Source organism: Pteropus medius, unplaced genomic scaffold, assembly GCF_902729225.1.
Source record: "Pteropus medius unplaced genomic scaffold, Ma_sr-lr_union100, whole genome shotgun sequence".
Classification (NCBI taxonomy): Eukaryota; Metazoa; Chordata; class Mammalia; order Chiroptera; family Pteropodidae; genus Pteropus; species Pteropus medius.
The window spans coordinates 678,643-688,624 of record NW_024351646.1 but is presented as its reverse complement, the minus strand read 5'-3'; the positions used below and the strand labels follow the sequence as shown (position 1 = coordinate 688,624).

Sequence of the window (9,982 nt, the reverse complement as noted above, 5' to 3'; positions counted from 1 at the left end):
ATCTATATTAACTCATTGAATCATTATAGCAATCCAAGGAGTTAGATACCCTAGTTATTCCTGGTTTAGTCTTGAGTAGATTGAGGCACAGAAAGATTATGTCAATTACAAAAGGTCATATAGATAGTAAATTGAGAAGCCAGAATTTGGACCCATGCAGCCTCGCTTTAGAGTTTGTACTCTAAAAGGCTAATGCTCTTAACTCTTCTACAATTCTACCATTAATTAGCATCTATGTCCATCTTTTAAACAACACAAGAACTCTTTTCTTTTCTGTCCTTCCTCTCATCTCCCATGTTTATATTACCTGGAATTTTCATTCAGGATTGTAATTTTTTTTTAATTTACAATCAAAATTTAGACTTTTCAATAAATTTTACTGTTTTCCCCCAGCCACCATTACTTATAGGAACCCCCTCCTTCCTCCTAAATCAATTTTTTTCTTCTTGATGGATCATATACCCTAATAATTCTTTCAGAAAGGTATGTGTGTGATAAATTTTCTGAAAGATTTTTGCTCTCTTCCAGATTATCTTAGCCAGATACAGATAGGTTCAAAGTGATTTCTCATCAGCTCTTTGAAGAACTCCTCTACTGTGTTCTCTCTTCTCTTTTCCCTCTGGGACCTTTCAGGATTTTCTCTTTATCCTTTAGGTTGTTCTCTTAAACCTAAAAAATTTATTTCTAGGGTGTATGTGCATACGTGTGTGTGTGTGTGTGTGTTAATCATGCTCATAACTCAGTGGCTCTTTTCAATTTGAAGATTCATGTCTTCATATAATTTTCAGGTGTCACAATTTTTTTTTAAATTTATTTCAATTGATTAGAAATGTGCAAATCATTCTTAACTCAGGGGCCAAAAATAGGCAGTGAGCTGAATTTCTCCTGTGGGCCACAGTTTGCCCATTTTTGTGCTAGAACTTCAACTCCAGGGATTATTGCCCTCTTGATTCACTGCTTTATCTCTAGCACCTAGAACAGTGCCTGGCACCCAGTAGGCTCCCAATAGATGTTTCTTGAGTGAGAAAGTGAATGAAACAATGAGTTGGGTAGCAAATTACTGAAGAAGTGGAGACGTGAGTGAACATATGAGAGCTGGCTCAGGTCCTCAATTTACCCCTCTGTGAACCTAAGCAAGCTCCTCCAAGAAGTCTTAGAAAGAAATCAGAAGGCTGAGGCCAGAGTTGCAATTTAGCATCTTTATTCTTCCCCTTTATCTTGAGGGTAATCCTGACAAACAGCTTACACCAGGAAGAGGCAGAAAGAATTAGGCTGGACAGAGGCTCCCCAAGGACCTGGCCTCTGCCTCCTTCTGTGGAGTTAGGGTTAGAGTTAGGGCCATGATCCAAGTTCAGCATCCCTGGGAGGGAGGACAGTGGACCACTCTGTAGCCTCTGTGGCCCCCTGCCTCTGATAGCCATGTTAATGGGAACCAGCCACCTCCAACGCCAGGCAGGAGGGACCTGAGAGAGTGGCCTCATCTTCCTCCACATGCACAGGCATACAGGGGCCTGGCTGGAGCAAGGCATGGTCAGTGTCCGGACACATGGCTCTGGCCTGTAGCCCAGTTGGCAAACATAAAGCCTAGACTGATTGCCATGAAGAGGACCCCCAGGACACCAAAACACAGAGCCTGTGGACGAGAGAGAAGGTGGGGCTGGTTGGGTCTCCACACCCGAGCTCCTCCTGAGAATGTTCTTCAAGCCCTCCACCCCCTCCAGATAATGTCCATTCATTTCTAACCCTCCTTTGTGCTCCCTCTCCTTCCTTAAAGCCAGCCCCCTCTAATGAATCCTCATTCTATCTTCCTATAACCCTTCAGGGAGTACTCTCCTCCAGCCTCCTTGAAAGTTCTTTCGACCCTCTTCTAATGGTGCTCCTTCCATCTGTCTGGAGAACACTCCTTTTATGCCAGCTTCTTCTTCAGTGTCCCCTCTGTCTTCCCAGAATCTGCTGGTGCTTGGTTTTCCCAGCCTCTTCCTAAAACAATCTCCTTCATTCTTTCAGACCATCTGCCCCCCTTCCCTGGATACACCCTCTTTCCCCAGCCCTCCCCTGGAAAGCTCACCTGGATCTTGGGCCAGGAGGAGAGGGGCTCCACCTCAGAGGGTACAATGCGGAGGTAGAAGACACTAGGAAGGATGAAAATGAGGCTGGGGGCTGAGGTGGACCCTGGAGGACAAGCAGGAGGAACAGGAGTCAATGTAAGTTTGGGGCACAAGGCCCATATTATATGCGGTCTGAGACTGGGGTTGGGATACTGACCAATAACTCCAAAAATATCCCGGATGGTCGGCACGCAGATGACAAGGACGTTGACCAAGAAAAGCAGGATCAGGGCTATAGCCACATGCCGTGGCCAGCTGAAGGCCTTACTTGGGAAGAGCAGCTGCTGCAGGGCCCAGCGGATCTGTGGCCAGAGTATAGTGGGACATGAGTCAGGCCCAAGTGCTGCCTCCCACTCCACATGGTCATGTCTTTAACTCCACCCTGTCTGAGCATCACTTTTGCCTCTACTCTCTGTCTGAGATCCTGACTTCCCCTCGTTCTGTCTCCACCCTGTCTGACCATCTATCTGTGCCTCTACCTTCTGAATGAGCATCTGCCTCCCTTCTGATAATCTATACCTTTTCCTTCTGTCTGATCATCTATGCCTCTACCCATTGTCTGAAATCTTTGCCTCTTCCTCTATCTGACTATTTGCGCCTCCCCATCGGACCACCCACTTATCCTTCCACCTTGAGATCCCTGCCTCTTTTTCCATCTGATTACCTCTATCTCTCTCTTCTGTCTAGTCATCCCACCTCTCCATCTGAGATCCTTGTCCCTTCTACACCTCACTACTTCTGCCTCTACCCTTTTTCTGTCCATCCCTGTTTCTTTATTCTGATTATCCATCTATCTATGCCTCTACCCTCTCTCTGACCATTCCTGCCTCCCTCTTCTGTCTAGCCAGACATCTGTGCCTCCTCCCTCCAACTACTACCCCTGTCCCCTGACTCTCTCTGTCCTCCGTCTATGGCCTCCTTCTGTCTGACCATCTATTTTTGCCTTCTTTGTTCATCTGACAACTCTGCCTTCCCTGTCTGTCTATCCCTGCCTCCTCCATCCATCCATCCACTCTTATCTCCACCATCTATCAAAACATCCATGTCTATGCCCTCTGCCCATCCATCTGTGTCCCTCTACTCCATGTGACCCCCCTCACCCTCACGCACAGGGAACAGTACGACTGGCACAGTGAGAGTCACCGCGAGCAGCACCGCCAGGCGCACACAGAGAATGAGCAGGTCTTGCTTGCTGTACATGTGCAGCATCTCCGCCTCCACGCTGCCTGGGCCATGGGACATGGGAAGATGTTGGGTGTGCTAGATGCACCAGGACCAGTGTCCCAGAAGCACATGCACAGAGTAACAAAATCTACATGCATGATGCATACCTTCCCTTTGGAAACTGATGGGTCCAAAGGCATGGAGAGAAAATGCTCAGGTTCCTGCCCCAGTAGGCTTCCCAGTCCCACTCACCCAGCTCCCACCCAACCCTTGGACCCCAGCCCCACTCACTGTAGAAGGTGAGGTATCCAAAGGTGGCTGTGAGCCCATACATGCAGAACATGGCACCGATGGACACATTGGCCACAGCCTGCATTCTGTGCTTAGAGGGCCTGAAGTATAGAGGTCATGAAACTGTCATGCCCAGACCCCTGGACTTGGTCCATGTACCTCAGAACCAGCCTCCACCTTCCCCTTCTCCCAGAGCTGATGTTCAGCTGGTACATACCGGGGTGTCCATTTCTGCCTCCCCTGTGTGACTAGCCTCTCCTATCTGTCATCCATATCTCATCTCATATGACCATCTTTGCCCATCTCCTGTGTATGACCATCTCTGCTTCTCCCCTCCATTTGACTGTCACTGACCCTCCCTTCCATCTGACCATCCATGCCTGATTATCTACACATCCCCCGTTATATCATCCCTGCTACCCCTTTTGTCCATCCATACTCCCTCCATCTCATCATCTCCATCTCCCTATCCCCATCCATGCATGCCACCCCCTCCATCTGATTATCTCTGCTGCCCCACTCTGTCCATTCACACTTGTACTGAATATTAAAAGAGTAGAACACTTAAGTCCCAATCAGTAAACAGTCACTGCCCTGTGTCCCCCAAGGCTTCCTGGCCACTTCAAACCTCTCCCTTGGCAAAATCTACAATCAATGATCAAACTACAGTTCCAGGACTGCTGAAGGGATTGTCAAACATTATATTGCCCAACCTGCTGGCCCATCATGCATGCCCCCCTGCCTACTCACCGGCAGAGCTCTGTGTAGATGGGCAGCACCTCAGGGTGGCAGACAAAGGCAAAAGCCATAATGGGCACTGTGTAGAACATCTGAGGGAATGGCCCAAGTACATGAGATTAGAACCTACAAGATTCCATCCCCTCCTCACCATGCCCCTGGTCCCACCATTGCCTTCCACATAAGACACTTGGAAGTCTCCAATGTCCAATACATGGCTCCACTCTGAGAAGAGTGCACTCTGTGACAGGATCAGAGCGCCTGAGTGTGGTACAAACCCTATCGGTCTGCACACCCACCTGTGAGTCAACTGTGAACATCTCAGCTTCACAGCTTCTGTTGAGCCCCTGGATGGGAAGGCCTGGGGGGCTCTTGCTCTCCACTGCTGTCTCATTGCGGTCCACAGCACAGCCAAGCTGGAACTTCTTATAGATGACCTGGAGTAGGAAGGGTGGGAAGCGAGGTTACAGGGAAGGCTATGTCTCAACCTCCCAGACTCTCTCTCTACTTTTCAAGTCTTTCTCTCTCAGACTCACCGAAATGAGGAAAAACAGCATGCAGGTAAGAGAGAGACCACTGGTATATCCCAGGTAGCCTGCAATGGGCAATAACACAGAGCCTCAAAAATTAAGGAACCCCTCATTACAGCAAATATTAAACCCCCAGTCTGTCCTTCAAAACCCCCTCACCCAAATTATGCCACATCTTTGCATAAGCTTTTAATTCTACCTGGACCAACCTCCGTCCAAAGCAAACTCCTATTCATCTGTTAAAACCCACATCAAACAAGGTCTTCCCTGGTATTCTACAGCCCATGAAAATGGGGATTCTCTCAATCTGGCTCCCCTTCTCTAACCCCACTATCCAATGACTAACACAGGAAGCCTCTTACCCAAGTGTCTCATGAGGGCCAGTGGCAGGATGATTAACACACTGACAATAATGATGAGGAGGTTTCCCTTCAAGAACCAGCCCCTAGGGAGAAAGGTAACCATAGTGACTAGCTGTCTGACAAAGAAAACTGTCAGGCAGATGCTCATATCAAATCTGTCTGTCAATCTGGACAGACGAATTTCTGCCCACAGTCAGGAGAGATGAGCCAACACCTCAGCTGTGAGAAGTGATTCAGATGGTTACAATGATGACAGAAGATTTACAGAAATAGCCAGACTGATTATCAGACGATCAATTGGACACTGTCAGAGGGATACAGCTGACAATACATGCACAGTTAAACAAAACTGCTATCAGACTTTCAAGTGGACATACAACTAGATGAACAAACAACATCCCAAATCAGTCAGACTTACATAGTCCAACAGAAAGTGCCAGACAAAGAGTGTGTCATGACCCTGGTGTGTCTGACAGGTAGAATAACAATCTGATGATCTGATAGGCAGACAACAATGCAGAGTCAGATAAAAAGTCAGAAACATATATGTGTAGTTGTTTGAACAGCTCAAGGTTTGTTAAACACCTGAAGTAACTGGACCAATCTGACCACATGACCAAAGACAGAAATAGAGACAGAATCAGTAAACTGGCCACATTGTTGGAACTGAGCTCAAAGAAAGAGTGGGATCTATACAGATATTGGAGGGAGGTGCCCAGGCAAGACAGTTAATACAAAATCAGCTGAACAATTGTTCATTTGTCCAAAAGAATTTTATTGACTGCCCACTATGTTCCAGGCATTCACATGCTCCCTTTCTATCTCATACACAGTTACACAGAAATAAACCAACAAAGCATCATTGGCCATATATCCATGGGAGCTAATTATAACAATTAGACACACCTAGTTGCATAGACTGCCAGCTACCTGGATGGTTTCAGAATCAAACCAAAGAATTAATATGATACACAGAGTCAGCCATCATATACAAACAACTGAATAGATTCAGCTAGCAGATGGATTCAGAATCAAACATGCAGTCATCTGGATGCATACTCAGAACAATAGTCAACATACGTGGTTGGAACGATATAGAAGATTATATAGTCAGAGGTGAAGATCACACACACACACACAATCAAAGAGAATTTGCCAAAACAATGGTCACCAAATTAAACAGAGATGGTGTCTACTGGCACAAACAGTTGGAGCACATCACAAATACATAGCTGGTACCACAGTACACAGCACACAAACATACACACACAGCATTGGAGTCAGTGACTGTACAGACAAGAGGAGAGATAGATTCATCCAGTCTGTTGGACCCAGAATCAAACAGAATCCACTGGACAAGTAAAGAAATATCAAACATACATGATTGGAATCACAGTATATGAGGCACAGCTATAGTCAACTATCATACAGCTGGCCAAGAGAACCTACCAGTATAACAGTCACAGAAGCAAACCCACAGAGTTTAGGTCTACTAGATAATACAGTTACATGGTCAGCATCAGAGTACATTGGACATAAAAAGTCAGCTACCAGACGGAATCAGCTAGAACAGTCATGAAATCAACACATGGTCTACTGGACTCTATAGTCAGAGCCACAGTCACACATACTGTTGGCATCATAATACACAGGAATCAAACTCTGACCAAATTGTCCTGCCCAACAGTCTCAAAATAGAACACCTGAGACACAGAGTTGAAGACAGCAGCTGGACCTATGGGCCAGAGCCAAAGGGTGTTGCCCACTCACCCCTCGGGATCCATGTCCAGGAAGGTGCCAATAACCAGGGGGAGTTCGGATTTGATGATGAACAGGTAACTGGACATGGCTGGTACGGGTAGAAGGAGGTGAAAGCAAAAGGATTTTTTTCGTCCCCCTACTCCATTTTCCCTAGCCCAGCCTGGGGAAGCCCACCTCACCACATCCCCTTCCTCCAAGCTGACTCCCCACCTCCCAGAGTCCTCACCCCCAACATTGTGCAGACAGATGACTGCAGCCACCACTACCTTCCCCACAGGCCCCAGTGCCCTCTGTCCCAGCTGCTCATAGGCTCGGATGCCTGTGGGGGGAGGAGACAGGAAGGAAAAGGTTGTGGGTCCAGGTAGCCAGTACAGGGGTGAGGAGTGGGGTCCAGAGGATCTGGGAGCTAGAGAGTTGGGGCTTGGGGTAATTGGGTTTGATTGACAAGGGCTAGAGTTGAGGGTTAAGCAGTAAGATTTGGGCCTGGGGTGGAATCCGGGAGTTGGGATCTCTGGCCAGGAACTGGTGGCAGGGGAGAAGGTTGGGCCGGAGGTGGGTAGTGGGAGTCTTGGGACCAAATCACATATACATGGTCTGAGACCATGGTAGGAGTGAAGTGTGAGATCTGGGGCAGTAAGGACTTGGAAGCTGGGATCTGAGGAGCGGGGGTCTTGAGGTTATGCAGCTGGCTTCCATGGTTAGGAGGAGCTAGAAAACTGACAGATGGGGATTAGAGGTGGAGTGTAGTAGTCTGGTAGTGGGGAGGATCTGAACAATGGAGTTTGATGGCCAGACCCCACGGCGAGAGTTGGGGATTGGGGGCTAGGGAAGTGGGAGCCCACGCAAGGTCTGAGCGCTAGGATGCAGTATGGGGTCTGGAGTCCAGGGAGTTGAGTGTGGAGTCTGGGATCCTAGGTCCTGGATCTGGAGTCAGAGTGGTATGTCCAGAGTCTGGGGTTTGGGTTAAAGTCTGGGGTCACAAGTCAGTGGGGTAGGTCCAGGGTCTAAGGTCCAAGGTCTGGGCTGAGCTCCGGATCTCACCTACAACACCAGCACAGGTCAGCAGGAGATGGATGGAGTATGAAGACAAAAGAGCAATGCACAGCAGCAGGGCCCTGTGGCAAATGGCACAACTCAGACTTGCCACCCAGGCCTCCCACCTGCCCCACAACACCCCTGCCCCCCAAGCCACCTAGGACTCACAAGAAGAAGAGGACCCCTGTGTGGGCCATGGCATAGGCCAGCCCCAGGATGCCGCTGCCCATGATGGCGTTGCTGAGGTTGAACACTGACATTCCAAACGATGTCTTCCCCTCAAACTGCAGGTAATGGGCAAGGCCCGGGCACACATGGGGAGGGGGACCAGGTAAGGAGACCAGTTCTGGGGCCCAGGAAAGACTAGGGTAGAAGTGGCTGGGGCAGGAGTAAGCCCAGGAAGGGCCAGAGGAGAAACCAAGAAGCTAGGAAGAAAAATGAGTTGAAGACAGGAAAAAGCTAGGAAAAGGAAAGCTGGGAATGGGAAAACTAGGGAAAATTTTGGAGGGGAGCATTTGGAAGTGGAGAAGAACAAGAGAGGGCGGAGTGGCTACCAGAGGCAAAACATCTAGAGAGAGGAGTAGCTGGGGATGGGGAGCAGCTGGGGCAGTAAATAGCTAGGCCATGGAACAGCTGGGGAGGGGGAGTAGCCAGGAAGAGGGAGGAGATGAGCTCCACAAGGTACAGTTGGAACAGATCCTGTGGGGTCAACTCACATCCATGAACTGGGCCGGCTTCCTCCCAGGAGCTGGACTATGGCTGGGCAGGAAGCTCTCATGTTCCTGCCTATAGCTGGAGAGGGCAGGGAAATTGGGGTCGATGAGAGAGAGGGTAATCTTGACTCCCTGACCTCAATCCCTTGGGCCCTGACTTACCCCACAGCCCCCGCAGGGGGGGCTCCATTCATCTTTGGATCCTGTAGTTCCATCCTGTGGAAAGAGAAATGAAGTAGGGGTCAGACAGAGCAGGAGTGGAGGGGGAGCTATAAAGTGGAAGAACTACGTGAAGGGGTTAGTGATTCAGATAGAGAAAGACAGAGAACAGATGAGGCAAGGGGAACAGGAACAGAGGAATGGGAGAGATGGGAAGATAAATGGAGAGAATCCGAGACAAGAGTGAGAGGCTGAGAAAGAGGAAAAAAGGGCATCAGAGGAGGAGAGAAGCCAAGTTACTTAGACATAGAGAAAAGAGGGCAGCAAGAGATAAATAGGGTGGGGGAGAGAGAGAGATATATATATAAAGAAAGAGAGAAGCCAACCCTACAGCAGACCAAATGGCCATTTGGAGCTGGATAACCTCTCCTCCGAGACCCCAGACTCACTCTGTCATCTTGCTGTCTGTTCTTTTCCTTCCCCAGTCCCCAGCACACATACCCGCTTCCTCTACCCTTACCTTGTGGCCAGGCCTCAGTCCTTACAGAGACACATGTCACCCTACTGCCCCCCATGCCCCTACTCTCCCTCCTCCCAGCCTGGGCCCCAAGCCAGAGCCCAGAGCTGATGCAACCTATCAACAGGGCTGGGGGTGGGGTACAGTCTCAGAGACCCCAGCCCCTGACACTGCAAACTCTGCCACAAGTCTGAATATCCCCACTAGAGGCCAGAGATAGTTCCCCAACTGAGTCCCTTCCAGGGACAGAAGTGACCCAGGGACACCACCCCTCCACACCCTTTAATCTCCCTTCTAGGGACCAGAGGTATTTTCTAGGACCCCTGTCAAGTCTTAAACACTCCTCTTCTGACAGAAGTAACTTTGGAGCCACTTGCAGACTTGAGATCCTTCCTGGGCTTCGGGTGTCTTAGGAACCTGGCCCGAGCCTGAGCCCTAATTTCCTCTCCTGAGGATGAGCTGTCTCTGAGACCTTCATCAAAAGCCCCCTCCAGAGCCTGATGTGTTTCTGCGGTGGGGGTGGGTGTCTCTGCGATCCCCAGGCCAGCGTACAGCCCCTGTCTTCTAAATAGAGTGTCTCTGAAGAAACCCCCAGCCCTGGGCT

General features: G+C 49.2%; 1 protein-coding gene across 5 annotated transcripts in view; it reads right to left on the bottom strand.

Moving 5' to 3' along the window:
* Positions 1–1,184: 1,184 nt before the first annotated feature.
* SLC38A5 (solute carrier family 38 member 5) overlaps positions 1,185–9,982 on the bottom strand; it is a 46,919-nt gene continuing 38,121 nt past the window's right edge. For 3 of the 5 annotated variants that reach the window (XM_039843761.1, XM_039843762.1, XM_039843763.1), the window contains 15 exons: positions 8,865–8,918; positions 8,706–8,781; positions 8,158–8,273; positions 7,996–8,069; positions 7,181–7,273; positions 6,964–7,042; positions 5,194–5,276; positions 4,838–4,896; positions 4,601–4,738; positions 4,314–4,393; positions 3,564–3,664; positions 3,219–3,334; positions 2,266–2,410; positions 2,069–2,172; positions 1,185–1,633 (listed from right to left, as the gene is read on the bottom strand). In XM_039843761.1, coding sequence (XP_039699695.1) covers positions 1,532–1,633; positions 2,069–2,172; positions 2,266–2,410; positions 3,219–3,334; positions 3,564–3,664; positions 4,314–4,393; positions 4,601–4,738; positions 4,838–4,896; positions 5,194–5,276; positions 6,964–7,042; positions 7,181–7,273; positions 7,996–8,069; positions 8,158–8,273; positions 8,706–8,781; positions 8,865–8,918 — 1,420 coding nt within the window. In that variant the 3' untranslated portion in view covers positions 1,185–1,531. Of the gene's footprint in view, positions 1,634–2,068; positions 2,173–2,265; positions 2,411–3,218; positions 3,335–3,563; positions 3,665–4,313; positions 4,394–4,600; positions 4,739–4,837; positions 4,897–5,193; positions 5,277–6,963; positions 7,043–7,180; positions 7,274–7,995; positions 8,070–8,157; positions 8,274–8,705; positions 8,782–8,864; positions 8,919–9,247; positions 9,977–9,982 lie in introns of those variants that run through there. The other 2 variants (XM_039843760.1, XM_039843764.1) reach the window with 2 other exon arrangements.